The sequence below is a fragment of the Lycium barbarum genome, chromosome 4 (genome assembly GCF_019175385.1).
Source record: "Lycium barbarum isolate Lr01 chromosome 4, ASM1917538v2, whole genome shotgun sequence".
Classification (NCBI taxonomy): Eukaryota; Viridiplantae; Streptophyta; class Magnoliopsida; order Solanales; family Solanaceae; genus Lycium; species Lycium barbarum.
In genome coordinates this window covers 10,756,665-10,783,475 of record NC_083340.1, presented here as the reverse complement: position 1 = coordinate 10,783,475, position 26,811 = coordinate 10,756,665, and the positions used below count along the sequence as shown (strand labels likewise).

The 26,811-nt window shown below is 36.5% G+C and overlaps 4 protein-coding genes across 9 annotated transcripts in view; 2 read left to right on the top strand and 2 right to left on the bottom strand.

Annotated features, from left to right (window-relative positions):
• The window catches only part of LOC132635184 (uncharacterized), a 35,769-nt gene extending 25,258 nt beyond the window's left edge, over positions 1 to 10,511 (top strand). For 4 of the 6 annotated variants that reach the window (XM_060351466.1, XM_060351465.1, XM_060351464.1 and 1 more), the window contains 10 exons: positions 1,332 to 1,382; positions 2,254 to 2,397; positions 2,492 to 2,619; positions 5,144 to 5,231; positions 5,694 to 5,753; positions 5,821 to 6,073; positions 7,980 to 8,131; positions 8,240 to 8,310; positions 9,083 to 9,239; positions 9,786 to 10,511. In XM_060351466.1, the coding sequence (XP_060207449.1) occupies positions 1,332 to 1,382; positions 2,254 to 2,397; positions 2,492 to 2,619; positions 5,144 to 5,231; positions 5,694 to 5,753; positions 5,821 to 6,073; positions 7,980 to 8,131; positions 8,240 to 8,310; positions 9,083 to 9,239; positions 9,786 to 9,956 (1,275 nt within the window). In that variant the 3' untranslated portion in view covers positions 9,957 to 10,511. Of the gene's footprint in view, positions 1 to 1,331; positions 1,383 to 2,253; positions 2,398 to 2,491; positions 2,620 to 5,143; positions 5,232 to 5,693; positions 5,754 to 5,820; positions 6,074 to 7,016; positions 7,844 to 7,979; positions 8,132 to 8,239; positions 8,311 to 9,082; positions 9,240 to 9,785 lie in introns of those variants that run through there. The other 2 variants (XM_060351468.1, XM_060351469.1) reach the window with 2 other exon arrangements.
• A 101-nt stretch (positions 10,512 to 10,612) lies between these two features.
• On the top strand, positions 10,613 to 15,849 carry LOC132637144 (subtilisin-like protease SBT2.5). The gene is made up of 9 exons (XM_060354282.1): positions 10,613 to 11,530; positions 11,615 to 11,765; positions 12,070 to 12,482; positions 12,628 to 12,723; positions 12,817 to 12,886; positions 13,021 to 13,303; positions 13,407 to 13,741; positions 14,375 to 14,642; positions 15,164 to 15,849. The coding sequence occupies exons 1-9, from the start codon at positions 11,409 to 11,411 to the stop codon at positions 15,847 to 15,849; spliced, it is 2,424 nt and encodes an 807-aa protein (XP_060210265.1). The 5' UTR covers positions 10,613 to 11,408.
• On the bottom strand, positions 15,840 to 17,328 carry LOC132635185 (uncharacterized). Its single transcript, XM_060351470.1, has 4 exons — positions 16,943 to 17,328; positions 16,602 to 16,859; positions 16,253 to 16,429; positions 15,840 to 16,166 (listed from the first exon to the last, which is right to left on the bottom strand). The coding sequence occupies exons 1-4, from the start codon at positions 16,955 to 16,957 to the stop codon at positions 16,104 to 16,106; spliced, it is 513 nt and encodes a 170-aa protein (XP_060207453.1). The 5' UTR covers positions 16,958 to 17,328; the 3' UTR covers positions 15,840 to 16,103.
• Positions 17,329 to 19,268: 1,940 nt separating this feature from the next.
• LOC132635183 (light-harvesting complex-like protein 3 isotype 1, chloroplastic) lies at positions 19,269 to 21,831 on the bottom strand. The gene is made up of 3 exons (XM_060351463.1): positions 21,315 to 21,831; positions 19,858 to 19,995; positions 19,269 to 19,769 (listed from the first exon to the last, which is right to left on the bottom strand). Exons 1-3 carry the CDS (start codon positions 21,703 to 21,705, stop codon positions 19,519 to 19,521), a joined length of 780 nt encoding a protein of 259 aa, XP_060207446.1. The 5' UTR covers positions 21,706 to 21,831; the 3' UTR covers positions 19,269 to 19,518.
• Between the last annotated feature and the right edge of the window lie 4,980 nt (positions 21,832 to 26,811).

Genomic DNA, 26,811 nt, shown 5'->3' with positions numbered 1-26,811 from the left:
CTTATTATGCAGTGTGGGCTTATTTTTCCTTATTATGCAGTGTTCTCCTTTTCCCTTCAGTTTATTTTATTCGCTTCATGTTTTTGTTTTTGTTTTTTCTCTTTCCACATCTGTGACATTCTGAATATATGAATATCCTGGTAGAATTCCATACAGAAAATCATCTCATTCTGTGTCAGCTGATTCCAAAATGTGCTTAGATATAAACCTATATTCAGAGTTGTCTCCTCCTTAAGTTGGGTAGGAAGATGCGTTCACTTGCATTACGTGTTAGCTATGTGATATACATTGTTTCAAATGGTGATTGTTGAGCTTATGTGTTGAAACCTAAATAAGTAAATAAATATGTGCACTCTTTAACAACTTTTAACTTTTAGATGAGATGGTCACACAATTCAATATGGTCTCAGAGTCAGACTCACTCTATTCTTGGTTTCCCTAATGTGGGGCTCCTATGTGATGTCCACAATCTATATCTTCACTCATTATAAAAAAGAATTAACACTTGTTGGGCATATGAAAAACATCAGGCACACACATGTTTTTTTTTTTTTTGGTGTGTGTGGGCGGGGGGGGGGGGGGGGGGGGGGGGGGTTGTGGGGTATTGAAAAGGTAAAAACGTGCACTCTCTGACAGTTTAAGCTTTTAGATGGATGCCACACAATTCAATACTATGGTTATCTTGAGTTTGGACTTTTGCTGCACATGCAAGGTAGTATGAGATTTAGCTTTCCCACGAGTCTTTGATACCTCTACAGCATTATCCATCCCTATTTTTGGTGGAGTTGTTTCTTGAGTTACCGATTACTGTATCTGTTGAATAAATATACATAATGATTATGTTGTTGTTGAAAGTCAAGAAAATCACCCAAGGGTGTGGCCTAGTGGGTTGAGAACCATGAGGTCTCAGGTTCAAAACCCCAGCAGAGACAACAACACTAGGTGATTTCTTCCCATTTGTCCTAGCCTTGGTGGATAGAGTTACCTAGTACCTGTTGCTGGTGGAGGTGGCAGGTATCCCGTAGAATTAGTAGAGGTGCACACAAGCTGTCCCGGACACCACGATTATCAAAAAAAAAAAAAGTCAAGAAAATCATAAAGAATATGGCGTATAATGTTCTTACTGATTATGAAAAACTAATTGGGAACCCAAAATATTGAGAAATTTATCTTATTGTATGAACCCCAAAACTCCTATATGAGGAGCGTTGTTGTAACTACTAGTTGTTAACTATCAAATTCTACAGGAGTTTCTCTCTTTTCTCGTTCCCAAGAATCTTTGATTCAGTTAATAGCTGAGGGTTTCATTCTTACTCATTTTTCTGTTGCAGGTTGGGCAAGAATTAGTACCATTGCTTCGAGATTATAATATGCGGCCTCAGGTGAGCTCTTTCTCATTCCACTTTCTAACAGATAAGATGTTAATACTTCAAATTTACAGATAAATTGGAATGGTATCGCATAGGCTAGCATGATACCTGCGCAAGGATGATATGCACCGAAGAATAATAAATAGTCACATTTTTTAGTCTTTCCTTACGATTCTTGTAACTTAAACATGTCCTCACAATTACTAATTTTTTATCTGAATTTTTGGTCGAATTTGGGTGAAGAAAACTAATGGAGAAGTTTGGACGTAGAAGGGGGTACAACATCCTTTGAGTGGGCAACAAGACTTTAAAATTGTAAATGCTTGCTTCTGCTGGAAGTAGTAGTTCTTCATTCTTCCGCTGGAGAATATAATGTATAATCCTGCTACAACATTCACTGTTCAATGGAGACTGTTTCTTCAAAGCAGGAAACTGTTTTTTTTTTTTTAAATAACGAAAGCTAGTGCAAACTTTATATTACAAAATGTACTGATGTGAAAATTAAAGAGGCAGTGGAGGGGACCAGCATTTTTTTTTCTTGTTTGATAAATTAGCACAACTTCCAATCACTTTAATTTAAAGTGAAAGAAGTACCCTCACCTCATAGGGTAAGGGATTTGAAAATGCATTTGTTTAATGCACTGGCGAAATTGTGATTTGTCAAATTGTCATACATGTCCATTTTTGTGGTAGGGAAGTTTAATATAGCTATCTTGTTTTGGTGGACTGAGTTAGAAATCGATGAATACTAATTTACTTTGTTATCATGTGACTACACACATTCGATAAGATGTGTAGTTTACTACTGCCTTCAATTGTACTAAATTGCCTATCCACTAGCTATGACAGGAAAACATCACCTTATGTTTTCTTACGGTTGCAGGCGCTATCTTCCTATGTATTTGTAGCTGCAAATATCATCCTTCGCTCAACTGAAGAGTACAAGTCTAGGCATCTGAGTGAACTACTGCCTTGTATAATTCCTTTGTTGACCTCACACCATCATACTCTACGTGGTTTCACCCAGGTTGGTTCCTTTGTGTTCTGGACTTTGTGGTCTTTGCTGACCATATTAATTGGCGCTATGATTTTGAGTGGGATGTTACATTTTTCTTTTGCAGTTATTAGTGCATCAAATTCTTCAAAAAATATTGCCATCAGATTCTAGTTTCTATGCAACCATGACTTTAGAGGAAAGGTGCTTTCTAGATTTGAGATCGTACTTGCAAGATAACCCTGACTGTGTGCGGTAAGTTGTCTTGTATGAGCTTGTCTAAGATAATAATTCTGTTTTTACTTTTTCATTCCATAGTGTTCCCTCCAACACAGACAAAAAGACACTGTCTCACAAAAGTATTATATGTACAAAATTAGAAAAAACAAGGGGTGAGAAAAAACTAAAAGTATATATCAAACATGGAGCAAAACAGGAGTTATGGTCTTAACTATTCGTTTCCATCAAACAGGTAGAATCATCCTTTATCACAAACTGAAATTTAAAGGTATATGTGATCACTCTAGAAGAGCTGCACTATAGGACAGATTGCTATTGAAAGGGAAGGAGGTCACTGGAAGTAATGTAAGATGGAATGCAAACATATATCATTCCCCTTAAAAACCTAAATAGTTTGTAACCAAAACAATATACTTAACCAAATATACCTATGAGGTATTAAGCATATACAGATCACATTCACCTTGGAAATCTAAAGGCTTTGCTGCTGAAGGTATTTGAGCAAAATAACATGACGTGCTTTTAAAATTTCTCTCATACCGTTGGATACAAAGGATTAGCTTTATCAAAGATGTTGTATGACTGTGAATGCTCACACACAAGCTCATGCAAGTTGTAGTTTGCGACACACTTCAAGCCATTGCTTTCTGTATTAAAAGAGCCTCAATGCATCCTTCATTTCTATCATAAAAAGGGATCAAGAAACACATAAAGAGCCACTAGTTGGTGGGAATCATCTTCAAAGTAATTCCTAAAGAACTTATACACTAAAGAAGATGTTGGTTGAGTCAACCTATCAGAATCTATTTGTAGAAGGTAGATAGATGCACTTCTTAGTGGCAAATAAGGTGGTGGGTTTTGCAAAAAAAATGTGAAACCAATAGCCTTATGCAAATTGGATATAGAAAATGCTTCTAATCACGTGAACAAGAATTTTCTGGACTTGATAATGATGATGATGGTTCTTGGAGAAAGATGATTAAGTTCAGTGTATCGATATTCGATAGTCAATTCTCTGTACTAGTAAGTTGGTGGCCTTGTGGCTTCTTTGCAAATTCTAGAGGATTGAGATAGGGGTCCCTTGCCTCTCATGCTTTTCATGCTGGTGTAGAAAGGAATTGTAAATGAGGCTGAATCAATGTCAGAATTCATGGAATTCCTACAGGAATAAAAGAAATGCTTCGGCTTTTTGTTACTTTTTGCATAATTGTCAGAACCATCTTAGTGCTGTACATAATTAAAAAATCCTAACTTTCTCAAAACAATAAAAATAAAATTAAAAATTTATAAACTACTAAAATTGAGGGATAAACTTTATTGCACTATCACTATGAAATTACGACTGGAAAGTATTGGCACTAATTTTTGTGGGAAATGGATTAACAAAAAAAGTCCAAGTACATCTTGGATAATCATCAACAAAGAATATTGCAAAATATATAGTTGAACTTACTCGAGTATGTCAACAAACATCTGAATAGACTATAGACATAGCGACTTTGGTTGATTAGTAGGATGACGAGGAAATATAGAATGTATGTTTCTCAAGTCGGCATGACTCCGTGTAAGACAAGTTTGACAAACTAGCATAATCTTCCGAAACTCAACAAAATCTAGGATGTTTCAGTTGTTTATGGATTATGTCCAGAGAGTTGGTAACGAAGTAGGCTGTTGAATAATGTAGAGGTAGTAGAGCACCCTATGCCTATCATGCATTCTAATACCTTGTTTTGGGACTTGGTTGTTTATCTTATCAAAAGATGTAATTGGTCAACCTAAGAGAGTGCGTGTAGACCTATTAATTACAAACAACTAATAGAAATCAAACCAAGGGGGAGGAGGAATTCAACTCATACACGGAACTTTTACCTTGAAGAATCCTAGAGAGGTTCAATTGCAGAGATTCAAGCGTTCTTAACAGCTTTCGTGGTGTAGTTGGTTATCACATCAGTCTCGCGCACTGAAGGTCTTCGGTTCGAGTCTGAAGCCACTTATCAATGAATCTATTTTCCTTATTAAAAAAAAAGTGAGATTCGAGGGTTCTTCCCAAACTCACAAAGAGTAGTCTTCAATTATCCAAAACTAGCTTACCTAAAACCCTAATAACAACTATCAATACTAGGGGTTACATAAGTATTTATCCAAAATTCCCTTAGGCTACAACTCTAATTAAAATAAGCTATATGGACTAGTTGGGCACCATTCTCCTTGAGATGGCCCACTTGCTCCTTTGTGCTTTCTCACTCTCGTAAGTCTTGGTCTCCTCTTCTCTAAATAGCCATTTAAGCATATTAAGGATCTTGTGGTCTTCTCCTATCAAAAGGATCTTGTTGTCTTCAGTCTTCCTTACACACACTTCTAAAGCACTCCAAACTCTTGATTTTAAGATGGAAGCCTCCAATCTCATGAGTATCTCTTGGGCCTGCATCACGTCATAATATAATTATGATTTATGGCGTTAGCAAGTGTGCAGAAAATGTATTGATATCTACATAAGGTGCATAGACTTGAACTAATCATTTGTTTCTTTCCGTCACAGGTTAAGAGCATCAATGGAAGGTTACCTTGATGCTTTTGATCCAAATAAGTCAGTCACACCAGCTGGAATTTTCAGTACTCGAGTTGAGGTGAGGGATATTGCCGATTGGTCAAAGCTTGGAGTATCATCTGTCCTCTGGCAAATACATAGTAACGTTAGGAAGATTTTGTCTTGGATTGCTGTCTAATGGCTTGATGTGAACTAATATGTTTATGCTAGGAAATTCCCCGCCTAACTTTTTAATGTGAACCATATGTATTTTACCCTTGCAGTTTCAGAAGCACTGGAACATTAATTTATCGATCCTTGTGGTACAACCGTTAATATGAGCATAAAATTGGCTTACTTAAAAAGGTTAATTGTAACAATAATAAAATAGTCCCCTTTATTAGCTGTTGTCGAACATACCTTTCACACTTTAGCTGTAGTTGAAAGCAATTATAGTGCCAAGTAAGGTAGAGTGACCATATTTGCCAGTTTTGTCTTTGCCCACGTACTTTTTCTAATTTCTGAAAACATAATGTCCTTTTCTCACTGGTGATATATGTAGGAGCTTGAATTCGAATGTGTATCAGCAACCCTCATGGATCAAGTAATTAATTTCCTAAATGTAAGTGCTCACTTTCACTATTTCATTGTATTTCGTGGTTTTGTTGCTCACTTCCCTTTATTTCCAGGAGGCTAGGGAGGATCTCAGATGCTCAATGGCCAAAGATGCAGCAGCTATCAAGAATGAGAGCTTGCTTGTTGACAATGATGGAAAGTGCAGGGAGATGTCTGGAAATCTTACTCAAGGGCAAACAGTTGTTATGCCACTGCAAGATATATCACTAGATTTCCAAAGGAAGATTACTGTTTCCAGACATGAAATGCAAAGTTTTGCTTCTACCGTCTTGTTGGAAAACGGAGGGCCATTAAAATCACTACTAGGTAACTGGATGCAATACTGATTTCGTATTGATATGAATCACAATTTGGTATGAGAAGGTGAATTACACAGAGGAACAACAACATACCCAGTGATCCCACATAGTGGGGTTTGGGGAGGGTAGAATGTACGCAGACCATACCTCTATCTTGGGAGGTAGAGAGGCTGTTTCCGGTAGACCCTCGGCACAAGGACAAGCAGTTCAAAGCAATATATAAAATATTGTAAAAAGCATGAAAAAGCCGTTTGAAAAAAAAAAACAAAGAAGCAGTAACTACCACATAATAGTACGATAATCGAAGTACAAGAAACAACAGATATTAGTAGAAATCGAAGGCCAAAAAATAAAACTACAAGAATAATACTATGACTAAGTAGGACAACGCTAAACTACCTGCTAGCCTTCGAGCCTAATGTGTGACTATCTCAGGTCATGTCCTCGGTAAGCTGGACCTGCGCCATATCCTGTGTAATCACCTCTCCCCAATATTTCTTCAGCCTGCCTCTGCCTCTCCTAGAATCATTCCTAGCCAACCTCTCACACCTCCGCACTAGGGCATCCGTACATCCGCACATGTCCGAACCATCTCAGCCGCGATTCCCGCATCTTATCCTCCACCGAGGCCACTCCCACCTTGTCCAGAATTACACAGAGGAAGCATAGTATAAATTGTCCATACAATTAATTCGTTAGACCAATAAGTTCATTGCATGAATAATTCAACTTGTGTGCTTGTCACTTGCGCAATGTACATAATATGCTTTCCTGGAATTTCCTCCGATCCCCATCCACTCCCTCGAGGAAAAGCATTTTTATTTCTTAACTTTGTTTTTGTGTTAAGTATCCCACATTGGTTGAGGTAATGAGTTGTTGTCTCCTTATCTAGTCTTGGAAAATCCTCCTTACCTCCTGAGCTACTTTTTTTTTTTTTTTTGTGGAGTTAGGCCAAGGTAGATTTTCGTAATATGGTGCAAGAGTCAGACCCATCTCAATTCTTGGTTTACGCAATGTTGGGTCCCAATGTTATGTATCCGCACTCCAGATGTCCACCTCTGGCCGTGTGGGGACCCATGTTAAATGTCCCAGGTTAGTTGAGAGAATAGGTTTATGCTTCTTATATGGTCTTGGGTAATCTTCCCTTTATGAGCTAGTTTGTTGGGGTTGAGTTAGACCCAAGGTCCATTTCCTCAACATTCTCGAACTACAGAAAAGGATGGAAAGGAAAGGAGAGCGTAGAAAAACTTCCATTCCCTTGTTTTGTTTTAGGTAACTACCAAAGGTTTTGATATATTCTTCAGTGCTGAAGCCAAACATGAAGATACTAACTCTTAAATTTCTTTACTTCTATATTGGATAGAATATCATAGTATAACAGTTCATGTCATTAAGATTATTAGCTTGAAGTTTCTTATTCCTTGTCAGTTTATTATTTATCTTGGGATGTGTTTAATTTTGTCGTCGTTCAACAAACTTGAAAATTGTGGACTCCGACAATTTATAAGGTCTGGGCCTGGATTGACTCGGTTCTTCTACAAAATGGAAATACTATTTCGCATTTCGCAAACTGACAAGGAGTAAGAAACTTCATGTTTATCTGCTCCTATTGATGTCTTGGAAAGGCTACCTTAATGTAACTTTTAGTTTCACCTGCTTGTCACTAACAAATAAAGGTCAAACTCGATTGCAAGTCATTGAATACAATACATATGTAAGCTTAACCTTAAATTAGATGTAACGCTGTCGACCCTTGTTAAGTAACAGTGTGAACTTGTATGATATATAACAGTAGTCATGTTCTGAAAGTTATGAGAAGGGTCTTTCCATCACTTTCCACAGTTTATATCTCAAGTATTTTCAAGAATTTTATCTCATTGATTGTCCTACTTGGTGCTTCTCTGTAAATGCAGACATAGAAAAGGAAGATCAGCTTCTTGATCAGTTGCTGCGCTTAAAAACTGTAGCTTTTGATAAGTCGGAAGCAAGTCGGCAAGATATTATCCTCGTAGCATCACTAATTGATCGGATACCTAATCTTGCAGGATTGGCACGAACTTGTGAGGTGTGCAATCACGTTGTTGTTTCTGTGCTTTGTGGATTTGGGTGTTTGTATGCACATGTTTTTGTAGTTTCAGGAGGTTCATTGTTCTTTCTGATTGACTCGTAACAGGTATTTAGAGCATCTGTACTGACCATTGCTGACAAAAAAGTAATGAAAGACAAGCAATTCCAATTGATCAGGTATTGATGGTATTACTGCATGTGCTTTGGCTTTGCTTTAATTTTTCACATTGCAGATGCAAAGAAATCTGAAGCAAGACAGGGTTCAGTGAAATGGATGATTGATGAGATTTCTTGCCTTTATATAGAGCTTAACTAAACTTTTATAAATGAGGATCTGATGACATCCTTGAATAGAATAAAGATGATGCGGTTGCTGTTGCACAATTGAAAGTAAAACTGGATTGCCTGATATAATGAACTAACCCGTAAACTCTTTGAAGTCTCTTAATATTTCATGTCTTTGTGCAAAAATTAATGGAGTATGCCTGTGCACTTTGACTTATAGATTAACATTATGGTCAAGGTGATTTTAGTGAAAGGAGCTGCATGTTTACAGCAAATGGTAACAAAATGTACAAATCAACTGAAATTGTCTTTTGATAAGTAACATGAAGAACCAACAAAATAAGCATCAGTTGATTAATATTAAATGAACCGCCTTGATAAGTACTTCGGAAGAAAAACTTCAAAGACTTTTCTTGATTGGTAAAAAGAAAAAAAAAATATAAAGAGAACTTGAAAGAACTGAGTTAGCTGGACTTGCAAATTCTGCATGTAAAATTTTGTTTTAGTGAATTGGAATTTTAGATCAGTATTACCAATGAATGGGTAAGTACATTGATAGAGAAAGAATGTGTTCTCTAAGTGGGAGAAGAAATGCTTGGTTATACGGATAATCATGATTATGGGCACCTTTGCAATTGACTGGAACTATTTGTTGTATGTGTAGTGTGACTGCAGAGAAATGGGTACCCATTGTTGAAGTCCCAGTTAGTGGTATGAAAGTTTTCTTGGAAAAGAAGAAGCAAGAAGGTTTCTCCATCTTAGGTCTGGAGCAAACAGCAAACAGCATTTCTCTTGACCGATACGTGTTTCCTAAGAGGACGGTGAGTTTCATACGTTCAACATGGTGGTTTCGTCTTCTTTCCTTGAGTAAAAAACTATTGTGAAATAATCTGCACCAGTTTGATGTCACCTATTGTCAACATCGGCCACATGCCATGTGCGTAAATAGTAAGACCAATGAAGTAGTGTACCCTTCTGTTTGCTGTTAATTTGAAGCGCTATGTTATACCAAGTATCAATATCTTTTTATTGTTTATAATATTGTATACCATGTGGTTTGTATAAGAAATGGTTAGGAAAAAGAGTGTGCTAATGCTAAACTGGAAACGTATGTATCACCTAGTTGACCATGACACCAATCTTTCGTGAAGACACAAACTACTTTTTTGAAATTTCTCTTTCATGAAATGAATTGAAAGTTATGATAGTAAGTAGTTTTAGATAATTATTCTAGCCTTTGGAAGTTTGTGATTTTGTTACTGATTTTGTTCATGATCCGTAAAATAAATTGATATATTGATGTTATTCATGATATCCTCAGGACAGTACATTTGTAATGAGTCTGATGATTGGTTGAATACATGTAGGTCTTAGTCCTTGGCCGAGAAAAAGAGGGTATACCGGTGGACATAATTCACATTCTGGATGCTTGCATAGAAATCCCGCAGTTGGGAATAGTTCGATCACTCAACGTTCATGTCAGTGGTGCCATTGCACTTTGGGAATACACTAGGCAGCAAAGATCCAGTACCTGCTGAATTACGCTACAAAATTTGCTTTCCTCTGGAGTGCAAGTAATTAGCCAGCTCAATCCATTTTCCGATCCAATGATCTTCACCCTAGGACTGACTCTGTTCGGCTTGCCTTGATTGCCTAGCTAATGCCACTGTCGCAAGCAACCTCTCAAAGAATAGGGAGTGAACGACCCTTCTATCCGCAAGCAACCTCTCAAAGAATAGGGAGTAAACGACCCTTCTATCTAGATGGGTGATTCTGTTCGGCCGAGCCCGCTATATAGCTAATTGTTACTATCATCCTCATATTTACTGTATAATTACGGGTCACGTATGTTAGCTAAAGAACACATGTATATCTACCCCCTCAGTATGTACCATATTGTTGTTCTTGAGGAGCTCCAATTTTGTGTTGTGAATGTCCACTCTGCAAGCGATTTGAAGCTGAGGGAACAATCCACCATCCTTATGTTTTCTTATTGAGTATTAGTTTTTTCTCCAACAAGTTGTATACAATTTACTGCTTAGTTTTGATATCTCAATGAAAATTTGCAAGTAATTGCCTCTTGTTTTGAAGTATATCTAAGGCTGATGATTAGATATTTTCTTCCCTTTTTTCTCCCTGTGCAGCCACCATAACACGAGCTGATCTCTTACTTTAGGCCTTAATTTGATTTTGTTACCACTTATATATTGCAGAGAATTGTCAACAATATTTAAGAGTTACTGAGCCAGTTGATTTCTCAGGTTCAAATTTGATTCTACCTGTGGTCTTTGGGTCAAGTTTGCAATTGACTCGAGCAAAATCTACTTTAGGCAAATGAGACCTACACTTCAACTTAAACCACAAGGTCATAGCGAGCACAAACGAGGAAATTCACATGTGTCTCCTTAAAGAACATAGTCTAGGGGTTGAAAAAAAAAAATGGAGTAAAAAATTGTGTGAAAAAAACAGAAAAGAAGTGGAACTGAAATTTGCAAAGTTTAGACAAGAACAAAAAAGAAAAAGAGAAGAAAGTCACTGAAATAAGGCCTCCCCATCCTTAGACAGCGGTCTTGGATTGGAGTCTTGGCTATGGAGTCATCTTGGGTAGAAAGTACTTTAGTCCCAAGGTGTACTTTTTGATGCGAATCCAGATTATTCGGGCTCCAAAGTGGATACTGGACACCTAGTGGGATACCAAATGAAAAAAGCCAATGCTCTTGTAAGTTGTAGCAAATTTGAAATTTGTACCAATATACTTATCCTAGTGGGAAATTAGCATGAATGCATGATCTACTCCTAAAAGCTAGAAAGTAAAGAAAAAAAGAAGAAAAACCCCCAAGTAATAACCCATTCCACGCATGAAGGGGTGCAAAACCAAATGAACTCGGATGGTGGGTTGAAAATGAGAAAATCATGCATGCAAAACAATAGTCTTTTAAAGGTAGCTGCTTTGCCTTTCCTTTAATGTTCAATACACCAAATCTCTAGTAATGGCAACCATGTTAACCTTCATTGCCCTCTCGTTTATCACTATATGGGAGCCCTTCATGGCAAATGCAAAAATCTTCATAGTTCTAATGAAAGATGCCCCTTTTGTATCTACAAAATCAAAGTAAGAACTCTTGACCTGATTTAGTCTAGCCATTAAGCATGCATTCTGCTTTATTATTGCTTATTATGCCTATCTTTTTTGCAGGAATTTTGAAGATATTGATACATACAAAGAAAACATGAGAAAACAACATGACATGCTTCTAGGATCTCTCCTAGAAAGAAGTGTGTATACCAAAGTTTACAGCTATACTCATTTGATCAATGGATTTGCCATCCATCTGACATCTGCTGAGGTAGGCATTTGAAATCTTTATTAGCCAGTACAGTGAAACCTCTCTATAACAATCATCCTATTACCTATAACAACATTTCACTATAAACGGCCAAGTTTCTTTGGAACCGACTTTCATATTATGTTCTTTATAACAACATTTCGCTATACCAACCAAAAAGTATCCGGATAAATGACGTCGTAATAAAGAGGTTTTATTCTATTTGACTTCGACTTCCTCGGGACTGATGTCTTAAACATGTTCTTGTTTTTGTTCTGTTGACTAGCTAAATGTTCAAAGAAATGTAAGTGTTATATTGCTGCAGGCCCTTGATATTCTGCAGAATGCAGAAGGCGTTAGAGCCATTTATGAAGATGTGAAGATGAAGAAGTTGACAACACATACACCTGACTTTTTAGGACTTCGTGCTGGTGTCTGGCCGAAATTAGGTGGCCCTACGGCTTCAGGAGCAGGCGTTGTGATTGGTATGATTGACACTGGAATCAATCCATTCCATCCGAGTTTTTTATCTCAAGCATCAAATGGTGCTGGAAAGGGTACAGTTGTGAAAAGTGGAAAATTCAAAGGGAAGTGTGTCACGGGGGATAGATTTCCAGAAATAGCCTGCAACAACAAGATAGTTGGAGCACAATATTTTGCAAGAGCTGCAACTGCTGCTGGAGAATTTAACACCTCTCGTGACTATGCTTCCCCTTTTGATGCTGATGGACATGGAAGGCAAGTGACTTAATATTTAGCATGAACTGCATACGTAGGAGTAGTATTCTTTAGTACCTTTTTAACCATTTTTGTTTTGTTCTATTTGATATATTTGAACGATAATACCTGTTCATAATCTATAAAAGATGTTTCGAAGTAACAGCCATACAGCATCAACTGCAGCAGGAAATCATCATGTTCCTGTCATCGTCAACCATTTCAACTATGGCTACGCAAGTGGTATGGCTCCAGGAGCAGGGTAATATTAGTTTAATTTTCCATCTTTCTATCAAGAATTTCACATGTGAAGTTTGATCTTAATAAAGAAAAACCATGCTGCATCTTCTAACAGGATTGCTGTGTATAAGGCCATGTACTCTTTTGGAGGTTTCATGTCAGATGTTGTGGCTGCGGTAGATCAGGTTAAAAATTGCCAATGAATAGTAAATACTAACATATTATGCACCTTTCCCTTCTTTTCTAAGATTTTTACTACTTGTTAATTGAAGCGGCTAATACTCCAATGTTGTCTTGGGAAAACATTTTTATCATTTAGGCAGTTGAAGATGGAGTGGATATACTAAGCCTTTCTGTAGGGCCAGCAAGTGTTCCTTCCGGTCCTTCTGCTTTCCTCAATGTTCTGGAAATGCAGCTTTTATTTGCAACAAGAGCTGGTGTGCTGGTTGTTCAAGCTGCTGGAAATGGCGGTCCTTCTTCAACTTCCATTCTTTCCTTTAGTCCATGGATCACAAGTGTTGCTGCCTCTACTACAGATCGTAGATATAACAATTCAATTGTTCTAGGCAATGAACATAGCTTCTCTGGCAGTGGCCTTTCACGTTAAGTCCCCTTACCACTTAGATTTTCGCATTATTTATATTCTAGTGGCTGTTTCTTCCTTTTTGGTCACTGAAAATGTGGTCTTTGCATCTTACTTTGCAGCCCCAACGCTTTCAGGAGTGTATTTCCCACTTGCTGCTGCATCTGATGTTTGTAAAGGGAACACTACTTCTGCTCTCTTGACAGTAGAGAGCTGCCAGGAGACGGAACCATTTGTTCGAACTTTGGTTCATGGGAAGATAGTAATATGCACGTATACCTTTGATTTTGAATCAGAGGCAGCAAGCATAGCCACTGTTGCTGATACAATACAAAAAATCGGGGCTGCTGGATTTGTACTGACAATGGACCCTGATATTGGTTCTGAACAAATTAAGGGAGCTACTATGACTTTGTCGGTACCTGGTCTAATCTTAAACAACATGGAAGCCTCCACGGTATCAATCTCATTTCCATAACCACCAGGAACAACATGAATGGTTTCATCTGAAACCACAATTAGTACATATTGTACATTTCTTGGTTCAATCTCCAAGAACTCCACGATTTCGAAAAGTTCTACTTGGGGTGTTTTGGTACAACGGAAAATGTTTTCTTGAAAAACAAGTGGGTTTCTTACTTATTTTCTAGTGCTTGGCAAGTAAGCAAAAAAATATTGTCCCAAGAGCATTTATATGTATATATCAAAACATTATGGGGTGGGGAGTGGGGGTTTAGGGGTGGGGGTGGGATGTTCAAGTGATGGGGGCCTTGAGGGTGGGAAGGAGATAATGAACTTGTAACGCCACTTATGGAGCTTGTTTTCCCTACTTCCATTAGAAAAGTCATTTTCCTCATTTTTAAGGAACCTGTTTTCCTCAGAAAATGTTTTCCAAAACAATTTAACCAACCAAACATGAGAAAATTGAAAAACATAATCTCTATAGCAAACCCGCCCTTAATCTATAGATTTTGAACAATTTTATCAGGGAACAGATTTCTCTAAGAAATAGTTTTCACTGGCCTAAGAAATTACTTGATAAGACTGTTAACTCTGTATTAATTCTGGTACTCTTTGTTGTCTGGTGCAGGCTCTGCGCGAATACTATAACTCGAACACATTAAGAAGTAGAAGTGGAAAGGCTATTAGTTTCAGAGCTACAGCAAGAATTTTAGACGGGAGAGAAGCTAGTTATACGAGGCAGGATCCAGTTGTGGCATTGTATTCATCTAGAGGTCCTGATGTGAACAATGCACTCTTAGACGCTGCTGACGTCCTTAAACCAAACATCATGGCTCCGGGATCCTCGATATGGGCTTCCTGGAGCCCTGCTAGTGAAGGAGATCAATACATCAAAGGTATGATTATACAAATGCAGCTTTGACACACTTGGATAGGGGTACTCAAGAATTATCTGCCGTCCACCTATATTTTGGTGCCTTTTTTTTAATACCGTCATGCCTTTCTATAACAGCCATCCCTATAAAAACATTTCACTATAACAGCCATCCTCTATAACAACATTTCACTATAGGACGCATCCTCTATAACAATATTTCACTATAACAACCATGTTTTCTATAATAGCCATTCTCTATAACAACATTTCACTATAACAACCATGTTCTATAACAGCCATCCTCTATAACACATTTCACTATAACAGTCATGTTTTCTCTGAAACCTATCTTTCATGTTATGTTATATTATATTGTTCTCTATAACAGCATTTCGCTATAGCAGCCAAAGAAATATCGGAACAAACAACGTTGTTATAGAGAGGTTTGACTGTATCAATTATGTTTTTTTGATTGGAGGTTTGACTGTATCAATTATATCTGATCTCAAGAATGTTATTGAAAACTAGTCCTTTTAACAGGACAGAATTTTGCACTATTATCTGGAACGAGCATGGCTACTCCACACATTGCTGGAATTGCTGCTCTGATAAAACAAAAGCATCCCGGGTGGAGTCCTGCAGCCATTACATCTGCAATGATGACAACTGCAGATGTAACTGGCCGCTCTAGCACCCCCATTTTAGCCCAACAAACCAACCAGCTGTCTCCAGCTACTCCTTTTGATTTTGGAGCCGGACTTGTCAATCCATCTCGAGCCATTGACCCTGGACTTGTTTTTAAGGCAAGTTTTAAACACTACGTGCTATTTTTATGCTCAGTTCCAGGAGTGGATGAAATGTCTGTAAGACGAGCAGTTGGAGTTGGATGTCCGAATAACAAAAAAGCGTGGTGCTCAGATTTAAACACGCCAAGTGTGACAATTTCAAATTTGGTAGGCTCGAGAAATGTGATCAGGAGGGTGACTAACGTGGGAGGTGTAGATGAAAAATATGAGGTGATCGTGCAAGAGCCTCTAGGCGTGAGTGTTTCTGTAACACCAAAAGTGTTTAAGATCATTGCAAATGCTTCAAGACATATTAACATTGTCCTAAATGCAACTCAAACAACCAATGTTTACTCGTTCGGCGAAATCGTGTTCCAAGGTAACAAAAAGCACACGGTTCGAGTGCCTTTAGCTGTGTTTGTAAGCAGCACTTTACAGTGATGATGCTCTTGTATATATCTTCAATAAATAAAGTTTTGCATTTTAGCATACACTGTAATCAGACTAAGATTGACTGTAATGCAGTTTACCTAAATAAGCGAAAATCATTCAGGTGACGTCCTTCTAAATAGGGGAAAGAAAAAGAAGTAAAATGAAATGAAAAGGGGACATGCAAGTAAGATTTATCACTCTTCAGTTTGTTAATTTATGGACCTTTGAACACCATGATTGTTGGACTTAGGTGATGAGTCTGTTCATCGACGACTGTTTCGTAGCGAGGCAAAAAATTTGGAGAAAAGGCCAGGCTTTCTTTGAACCTGAAAGAAAGTGAGTGTTTTTATAATGCAAAAGATTGCTGGAAAAGCTAGAATTGTTTATTATAACTTGTAAGCGAATGACTTACTTGAAAACTTTTCACCAGGGCTTTTATTTTATTGGTTTTAGAAGCCATATTCTTCTTTTTCTTGGATTTCTTGTTCTGAGACGTGAATGATCTGAGGAACCTTGGCATAACAAATTTCCAGTTTCCCATACAAGTTGGAACAGTTACATGTTTGGGCTTGTTTTTCACTGCAACAATCTGGAAAAATACTTCTGGACTGTAAGAATCAATGCTCATGTGATAAATGTGTTAAAGATGGGTTACAAATACTTTTATCGTACAACACGTTAAAATGTTCTGATGGTGTAAAGAATTGTCAGTGTAAATAAGTTAAATCCTTCATGAATGCATATATTAGTGAGATTAGAACCTGAGAATTCTGTCTTTGGACTGGCTTCGGAACCAGGGGTGTTGATGGCTGTGATCGAGACGAAGCTCGAAGATTTCTTGAGTATTCAAGAAGCTGAGCTTTTCTATTGTATCCTCCACCATTAGCAACATGTCTAACATGAAGATGTTGATGATGCTGATGACGATAATATTTGTTATTTGTTGAACTGCTCCTCCTTTTTCTTGGCCCCTCTACAAGAACTGCCACATATACAGTTCTTTCTCTCAAGTATGTTACCTAAACAATCCAAAAAGAAAGAATCAAACATCACTTTCTCAAGAAAATTTCAAAAGAAGACTAAGGTTGATCATAGCACTAACCATTCTTGTCGGCATTTTTTTTTTTTTTTTAATTTCTATAATGGGGTTCTTTTTTTTTTTTTTTTTTTTTGTTTTATTTATAGTGGATGTAATTGTGATCCGTTTTCCAGAACCAAGGGTTTTTCTGTAGTAACCTCCGCGAACACCTATCGGTTTTTTATGGTTTTTTCGCTTCTCGCAGCTGCTCTTTCCACACCTCCAAATATTTGGGGGCGGAAGAGGGTTGGGGTGGGGGGTAAGTGGGGAGGAGCTTATTGGAAGAAAGAGGGAGGGAAGTATAGGTGAAGAATTTGGAGATAAAAAGAATGTGAGTCTAAAAGGTGGAGAAATGATATAGGAAAATGTTGGTTGATAGTTTATAGAGTGTGGAATGCAGGCCAAAATAAGAAAGATAGCCAAGTCTTAATTCATTGTTAAGATCGTAACCGAATATATTAAAATAAGGAAGGTCCTTCCAAATATGAAATCTAAATTATGATTAAGATACATAATTTTAAAAATAAACAATGAATTCTACTTTGAAAAGGAAGTACTTTGCTATTTGCTTTGTGTTTACTTTTCTTTCTCCTTTTGTCTTTATCATTTTGGTGATGATAACGTATAAAATGATGTATATGGTTAGTTAACAAAGACATTTAAATCATTAAACTATATGAATCAACATAGGTGGATACTTTATGTTGTGCTAGTGTTACCATCCTTTTTATGTCTCTGTTAAAAGCCTATATCAACCACTCGTAGATTATTTTTCCCTCTAATTACTGTTGCTAAGCAGCTCAATTTTCACTAGTCTGGTAAGGTGCCAAATTTAAAATATTGGAAAAATGGATTTTCTTAATTGATGGGATTTTTTAGGTTTCAATTTTTGTCCACTGATAATAAAAGCTAATTGTAGGTAACCATCTACAATGAACATGGTCGGGTAACTTAAAAAAGAGGATAATTAATCTATTGTAACTGATCACAGTAAACTCGTAAAAATTCTTTGCACTCCAAGATATAAATAAATATTCCATTTAATTTACCAGGACTATACATGCTCAGCCAAAAAGATAATGCAAGGTTTAGAAAGCGCAGCTTTCCTTTTCTTTTCCGCAATCAGTGTGCTTAATATGTTCGTTGTTCAGATTTTATGAGAGGGGAATGGGATATTTCACTTGCCTCTAATTTTTGTCCACCTGGCTTCAAATAATTTCAGCATCAAAGTAGGTCCATTTTCGGAGAATCAGTTGTACCATCTGATAATTACACCCCAACTGTTGAATCAATGATCTTTTGGCATGTGGAAGACACATTTTTTAAGGAAATAAACGTAGTTTTCCAAATTAAATGGAAGTGCATTAAATAATGGGGCAACAGATTGTTTTAAAAAAAAGTTGAATATTTCTTTTCTTTGGTAAGTAAAAGCTCTATTTACCAAAGTACAAATCAACAAAAAGAGAGCAGCAGAATTTGGACAGCAGCTAATAGTCTTCCAGTTCCAGATGATCTCGTGTTAAAAATAAAGTGAAGGCAACTTTAATGACCAAACATCTGGGTAGTGACTCTTTTTCACAATAGTGACATAAACGTTAAACCATGAAGGAAGGAGGGTCCTCTTCCACCTAATAAACAAATATCAGTTTCTTTATTTTCATGGTAATCTAGTGCTCAAAAACTACCGAGTGAATTGATCAATTCTGGACAATGATTACATCAAAGAATCATTAATAACAAAAAAATTAGAAATCAATCAATCTAACAAGAAATACATTGGAACATAATAAGCACCAGTAGCCTATTGAGTTAGATCAGTGACATGACTTTCATTAGCTCCTACCGTAGCATATCTGAATTCACTATAAGGTTAAGAGTGACTTACTTACACTGAATAACCTTCACTCTAGCAAGTTGTAGGACAAACTACATTCAAGAGGAGAAAGAAAACTTTGAATAGAAGGATCAGTGCCCGTAGGCCTTCGCAGTCCTGGAGTTTGTGATGAGCTCTACTAGAAAGAAAATCTCTTCTATTCATAGATGAAATCCTATCTAAGGGCCTTTGTTCCCCTTAAATTCCGTTACAGTAGCAAGAGGTTGTCACAGAACTTAACATATAACAATCATTAATACAAGAAAATGACACTTCTAAGCTTTGTGATAGAAGAGCCAATCAGCCAATTATAGGCATTGGTGACCAATTCTAAAGTCATTGCTAGTGCTTTTTTCCCTTATTTAAAGACACCCGGGAGTCCACTGCAGACTTACCTTTTGCCAATAAGAAGCTATCTGTTCCAAACCTGAGTAATAAACAAGAATAGAGTTACAACATCTGCAAACAAGGCTCCAGTTTGAAGCATGACTATGCCATCTGACAAAATAATATCATAGATCAGCTAAAAAGTTGTTCACTACATAGGAAAAAAAAAAATCATAGTCAAAAACAAAAAAAAAAAAAAAAAAAAAAGGAAAGAAGATACATTAAGAACTAAAACAAAATGGTGAATACAATTTTCCGCTCCCTTCTGACTAGCATGGTGCCATCACCTAATTGCAATTTTCCGAATATATGAAAATCAACACTTATGTGAGAAATGTGTTCAAGAGTCCTTTGAACTGCTTGAGTTCTCGTCTTGCCAAGATGCTTGCCACTGCTTGTCATAAAAAGTACTCTCGTCTACCAACTTCTTGAGTGTTTCTATATCCTCATTCTTGCGTATCAGAAGCACACCAGCCACAGATACAAACAATAGTGTTTTGCAAAAGAAGTTGCCCATTTGGTCAACTAGGCCTACACCGGTCAAGCTATCCACAAAATAGGCCATAAAGAAGCCAACCATCGCAGCACGACCTGCATTAGATTACGTATTCAATTAGTTGATCAGTTTAGTAAAGATATATTTAGAGCTTTGTATTTAAGAAATAGGGTATAAGCAAACCATTGAGAAGTTCAGCTTCAGGAAGATGGAATCTCTTCATCCATGCCCACCATGGAATAATGGAGGTGTCAAAAAGCACAGGAGCTTCATTACTTGATGACTCTGGGTTATCTTCCAACCATTTCCTTCTCCTAACCTCTGCAGATATAGCCATTCAATTGTTATTGAATCAAGCAGTTTCATATCAATGACCCAAAAAGGAGACATAGAAAAAGAGATACAGATGATGTTTGCTATTCTTTATTGCTTCCAGTTGTACCATAAATCGAGCTAAGACAATTATATGATTGGGACACACGTCTATTATATGTACACGGCAAGAAAGAAGGAATGAGAAGTTAAAAACTTTACGGTGTATTACAGTTTTTGAATAACATTGGCTGACCATAACCTTAATTCAAAGACATAGCAACTGAAATGAAGGAAAAGCAGCAATAAGTAACAGCGTTACTATTAAGAAAAAAACCACATAGTTTGCCATAATGCGACAATTATCTACAAAATTCTGCCTCGTCATATTCATTTGATAAAAGATTCAAGATAGTGTATCCAGCATAAGTCAAAGCATCCTTTCCCCCAATAAAGGAATATAATTAGAACTTTATCAAAAAGGAAAAATATCAAAAAATAATCCAACTTTGGTCATGAAAGAATGCTAAATAACCCCCTTTGCTCCATAATTTATAGTAGAAAGTTCTATTTCTTGGTTAATTCCAGTCTTTTTAATGTTCACCAGCTCCCCTGCTCATGGACTAAAGATAAAATTACTGGAGCCACTTCTTAACCATTTTTTCCCTCACTGTATAGTCCAAATATCAGTACTAAACGAACTCTAGTACTAAACAAACTCTTCCATGTTATTCAACTAAGGAAAAAAAAAATTGTCGCTACTAGAAGTATCACCAGGAACAGCATTCATGTGCAGCCAAACTGAAGTACAACATTGGTAATCATAAATCAAATAATGAGCTACAAGAAATGGACGTCAACAACAACATACCCTGTGTAATCCCACAAGTGGGGGTCTACGGAGGTGTAGAACTTATCCTCCGCTTAGGATAAAGCAATAACAAAGCAGGTCAAAAAGGAAAACGGAACAGTAATTCCAATAAAACAGTACACTAAGCAAAGATCAAGACACACTAGAAAGTAACATAAATCGAAGGACAATAACAACGGCTCTCTGTCCCAATTTATATGACACACTTTTCTTTTTATTCGGTCACAAAAAAAGACATTTTAAACTTTACACGTATAAGCACACAAATATTTTAACTTATTTTAGATCACAAGATTCAAATTTTTTTTTATTTTTTAAACTTCGTAATCAGTCAAATTACATCACATAAATTAAACGGATGGAGTAGTAAGGAAGGAAGAAATGCATGTCAAAAGAACAAATACCAAAATTAGTGTAAAAAGGAGCCACATGGAAAGCAGTTAAACCAAAGACTCACCAGCATCAATAACAGAATCCCAATTAGTCTCTCCATTTTTCTTAAACTGGTTCAAATCCCAAGTCCCACCAACCCATCTTGAATCTTGAAACATCCTCACAGTCTCCGTTACCGGAGCTCCGGCAGAAGCTACCGGAGCTGACCCATTAGACCCCAAAGTAGCCTCATTTGACTCCTCAACTTTCACACCTTTTTCTTCAGGTATTTCAGGCTCAACAGTAGCAGCAGAAGTAGAACTTACACTACCTGAACCATTATCAATAGCTTTCGGAGAAACCAAGAAAGTGAGATGGGGTTTCTTGAAACTTAGAGAAGGATAAGGTTTGTGTGTTGTGTGGTGTTTTGAAGGAGGGAAATGAAGTGGTGGAGCTGAGAATAAAGCCATTGACATAGTGGGATGTTTGAAGAAGTGAAGGCTAAGAAAAAGCAAGAGCTTTTTTTCAGGACATGGTAAACTGATCTCTCAACAATCCTTGGCCGCAGAAATTATTAAGTACTAGTAACAACTTCTTGGCTGTTTCTTACATAGTATAGGGGATACAAGTTGGGGCGGGCATGGTACACAAGATACCGATTTCCTCACCGAAGTTGAAACTTTTGACACTGTAGTTTCGGTATTATGATTTTTGGTACAATATTAGTATGTATACGGTATTTGACATTTATAAAAATACTGAAATACCGAATATCGGACCGAACTATATAGTCACATATCGTATATTATTATAATTGTTTAGACATTGAAACTTTATCTACTCTATCTTGATTGAAATGCCCTTTTTGTAATTGATTAACCAAAGAAATTCTTGTACTTTCTTTTGAATACTTTTACATGCGTAAGGTGTTAATATGGTATAATTGAAACGTTTCATGAATAGTCGAAGTCTTCAATAAACTATAGGGTACCGATTTACCATATTGCAAATTATTGAATCAAATTTAAAAATATCGAATTAATTTGATTTGGTAATGATATAGTATTTTTAAAAATCGAAAATCGAAATTACCGAACCAAAATTTTCAATACCGTAAGCCTGCCCCTAGATACAAGTATTTGATTTAAAACGTAAGGATTATATTTATAATTAAGTTATTATAGAAATGTTAAAAGTGTAATTTATTAGTATAATATTTTATTAATTAAAGAGAAATTTAGTTTTTTAATTACTAGTTTTGTACTTTTTTTGACCTATTAAAATTTTGAATTATGGTATCAGAGTTATCATTTGTCACAATTTTAATGAAGTTTTACATATAACCTTATGGTCTGCATAATACAAATACTGAATTCAGATGAATCCGACATCACAACTCAACATATGCCCCTAAAACCCCATTTTATGTTGCAAAATAAAATTAAGTTTTTTTTTTACTAATCAAGTTAAGTTTACCGACAATAGCATGTAACTCTTGATATCAAGTCTAATGCTATACTCTAAAGAAATAAAATAATCCGTTATAGCTAATTAAATTATATAGATTTTGTTATCATTGTTTTATTTGTCATGTATATAATTTAATAAAATTATGGATATCTTTTGTTAACCAATCATATTATGTTAATCAACAATTATACTTTCGTCAATCTAGCATGACACAACAAAGTTCATCTCTTAGCAATGCAATGCATATTATTTTCTCTACTTAGCAGACAGATTATTACAATCATATAAACCAGTTGCAAATAAGCTAGCTAAATTGTTAATCTCAAGGATCCATTTCATTTTCCAAATGAGGACCATACAATGCTACTATTTGTTTAATAAAAAGTTGGGCAAAGAAGAGGTAAGGTTTGAGATACGGTGGGCCAGCCCATGTTTAACCCTACACATTGGTCCAAACTAGATTGCATGGCAGCCTAGTCTAGTCGTGCTATTTGCAAGTTGCAAGGTCTTACTTCAAGCTCAAAGTAATTTTGATTCCTAAAAGCATGTTTTTATTTTATAGAAATGATACTTATAGAGTTATAGCGTATATTAAGGTGGGAAATTATTACAATAGAGTTATAGCGTATATTAAGGTGGGAAATTATTACAAGCAGTCAGTGACGGAGTCAGGAATTTAACTAAGGGTGTTCAGACTATAAAGTAAATGATTAATATATTTATTTTTGTCCGTCCCTTTGTAATTTGTCCTGAGAGCATTATTCGATCGCTTAAGTTTGAAATGTGTGTTTGAGCTTTAATTTCACTAAAAGTTTTAGTCGAGCAAAGAAAATTACTCAAGGAAGTCCAATAAAGAAAATGATCAGGCACCAGCAAAAATAAAAAGTTAAAAGGTAATAAAAGAATCAGAGAAGAGAGAATCAAACAATCATCTTTTGACGCCGTCCGATAAGTTTTAGACGATGAGGTTTTAAACAAACTTTCTTGAGTAATTAAAAATTAAGTCAAATGTACTTTATTTTTAAATAAAATTAATAAACTTATTTTGGATCACGTGGTATGAAAAACATTAATAAATTTAAATACAATATTTTTGCAAAATATAATCAAGCAATTTTAGGTATATGTATTAGTACTATATTAATGAATCACAAATATAATTATTTTTATTCGATTTAAAGTTTATATTGAGCTGCAACTTTGATTATCAAATTTTGTCATAAGAATTTTTTTAAAAAAAGTATGGGTGAAATGTTTCTGATTTATTATTTTAATTAAGACAAACATTTAGAAAGAAAAATTAAAACAATTGGCAACATAAGTTTGCCTTTGAGTTGACAACTTACTATTCCAAATAAAATGTTGGATCCTTGCTTGGACATTATCTAACACTTTTGAAAAGAGCCCAGTGCTTGTGAGAGTTTTTAATTTAAAAAAGCTAAATCAGCCCAGTGCTTGTGAGAGTTTTTAATTTAAAAAAGCTAAATGTCCAGCAAGGAATTGAACCCACGACGCGAAACTAACTTTGAACACCCTTAACCACTGAACTGCACCACATAATTGTTCAAAAATGTTCATTGTGAAATATATAACCCAAATTTATAAAATTTTACCTATGTATCAAATACAATTTTCCGGCGAAGGGTGTTCGGATGACCACCCTTGGTATAGGGTGGCTCCACCCCTGCAAGCAGTAGCATGGGTAGCTACCAAAGCGGTACTGGTACTTCCATTGTCATCACAGCTGATAATGCTAAGGTTACCTAGACTAGATAGAGTATTACAGAAATAGATACTAGCTTCTTAGATAAAACACCCTCCTACTCCGCATCCATTATTTTTATTATAAGCGGAGGAGGAGTAGACATAGTAGATAGTTGATTGCATGAAGGGAGCTGGGTTCCTTGCTTAACCAGAAAGTGTGCCACCTTGTTGGCTTCCCTAAAAGTGTGCCGCATCACTGGACTCTGCAACTTCCTCAACATATGTCTGCAAGAGAAAATGAGATTGTTATAAGGAGGTTGGGGTTTGTCAAGTAGTTGTATTACCTCTACCGAGTCGATTTCTACTTCCAGTGGAAACAGTTGCGCTATCTCTACAAATAGGAGACCTTGATGGATGGCATGGAGTTCCGCCATAGTGTGGTTAAAGGTTATAATTTTACTAGCATATCCAACAACCCAATCACCTGCACTATTCCGAATCGCACCACCAATTCTTCCATAATTAGTAGCATTTGAAAAGGCACCATCCATATTGAGTTTAAATCGTCCAGGAGATGGGGGAAACCACTTAATACTAATTTCCTTAGTGATGGCAGGGTTCCTGTCACGCCCGAACCATGGCCTGGGCGTAACATGGCACTCGGTGCCTGTCTTCATGTGACCGAGCAAACCAACTGGCTGGCTGAATCAACATGTGATATCAAACATACTAAATGGGGAAACAACACTGGCACATGCTGATCTACTAAAGGTCGGACTGAAATATCATAAATGCGGAAATACTGAATAAGTCTGAATAAGTAGCCGAAAAGGCTAACATAAAAACTGCTAATCGTCTGACTGACTGGACTATAGTCTACGAAGCCTCTAAAGAGTACTGAACTACTAACTGTTTACCGGGACAAGGCCCCCGAATACCTTACTGATAAAACTCTATAAAGACTGAAAGTATGATAACACCCCGAGGGAACTGGGGCTCACCAAGCAGTTGATACGAGAAGGTCCTAGCAAGAAGAATCGTCAACCTGTAAATTGTTACCAGCATCGCGAGATACAGGCCCCGGGCAATAGGGACGTCAACACATTTAAATTGCACTGGTATGTAAAGCAACTAGAAGAAAGAAATGTAAATACTGAAACTGAACTGATAACTGATAACTGAAACAAGGAAGTAAAGATATAAATACTCCCTGTTCTGAATGAGGAACCACCTGTTTATCTGAGAAAATAATCTGCGGCCTTAGGCCCAATATATATGTGCATAATCTACGACCTCATGCCCAAGTATACGTATACATAACTGCGGCCTTAGGTCCAATAACATAGGTGTTCATCATTAAGCAATTTACATAAAAGAACTGAGAATCATGCTGAAAGATACAACACTGACATATTGGGCAATGATTCACTCATACATGTATTCATGAACTGACTATGAAAACTGAAGCTTTAACTATTTATAAACATGCTGAGTATTCTAGACTGAGACTCATGGGTATCAAACACAAGTCTATATTGATTACGTACTGAGCTCACAACATTGGGAATGAAAGTCATGAATGAACTATGAAACTAGAGAATAGAAGTTCTGCAACTATTCAAGGAACTAAGCTTAACTATATTTCTAAGGCAATGGGTAACGTTGTAAACGAACGTGGCATAGGGATGATAACGTCCAAATCCACCCTATTAATTAGAATGAGCACGGTCGTATGCAAATATAATTTACCCAACTATGAGTTGGGTCGATCCCACGGAGAACAATATATAGGCGATTAGGAAAAGTAGGAATTATCACCAACAATAGCTATGCCAAACACTTAGAGGTTATTTAGAGAGAAAATTATAACTAATTGTGAAAACATAAACTAACCTAGAAAGCAAGTAAAACGATCAATGGCCACAAAAATGGATACAAAGGAAACTACGCTTAAGTAACAATCCAATGTATTTCATGATTTACAAATAATGGTGAGTTTATATTACTTAGCCTCGGATAATGACTCTAAATTAGCTTCTTCCGAAGACTAACTAGACTACCTAATTGAATATCCCTAAAGCAATTAGGAGCATTAAGAACACTCGAATATGGCTACAAGTGGTGTCGCCTATCCCTAGGTCGATTTCCATTAGATGATGGTTAACGCCCCAAATTCTTGTTAATTATTCTTTCCCAATCCCGAGTTTGCCTCTTCCGAGTTTAAATCGAAATAAATGGGCGAGTCCTAGGGTTAGCAATTCCCTTAAGAAACATTAAAGAACAAGAATAATTAAAACAACATTAACTCACTTCATTAGGAATAAAAATCATTCAATACATAAGCAAAATAAGAGTTTCAATCCAAACTTTAACAATGTATACTTTATTCAATACATAGCAAGGAATTG

Coding starts and splice junctions, on each gene's coding strand:
- LOC132635183 (XM_060351463.1), bottom strand. CDS start 21,705: ATGTCAATGGCTTTATTCTCAGCTCCACCACTTCATTTCCCTCCTTCA. Junction 19,996..21,314: donor GGATTCTGTTATTGATGCTG/GTGAGTCTTTGG, acceptor CTATATCTGCAG/AGGTTAGGAGAAGGAAATGG. Junction 19,770..19,857: donor TGAAGCTGAACTTCTCAATG/GTTTGCTTATAC, acceptor AATCTAATGCAG/GTCGTGCTGCGATGGTTGGC.
- LOC132637144 (XM_060354282.1), top strand. CDS start 11,409: ATGGCAACCATGTTAACCTTCATTGCCCTCTCGTTTATCACTATATGG. Junction 12,887..13,020: donor TTGTGGCTGCGGTAGATCAG/GTTAAAAATTGC, acceptor TTTATCATTTAG/GCAGTTGAAGATGGAGTGGA. Junction 13,304..13,406: donor CTCTGGCAGTGGCCTTTCAC/GTTAAGTCCCCT, acceptor CTTACTTTGCAG/CCCCAACGCTTTCAGGAGTG.
- LOC132635185 (XM_060351470.1), bottom strand. Junction 16,430..16,601: donor TCCAAAGACAGAATTCTCAG/GTTCTAATCTCA, acceptor GTATTTTTCCAG/ATTGTTGCAGTGAAAAACAA. Junction 16,167..16,252: donor CCCTGGTGAAAAGTTTTCAA/GTAAGTCATTCG, acceptor ACTTTCTTTCAG/GTTCAAAGAAAGCCTGGCCT.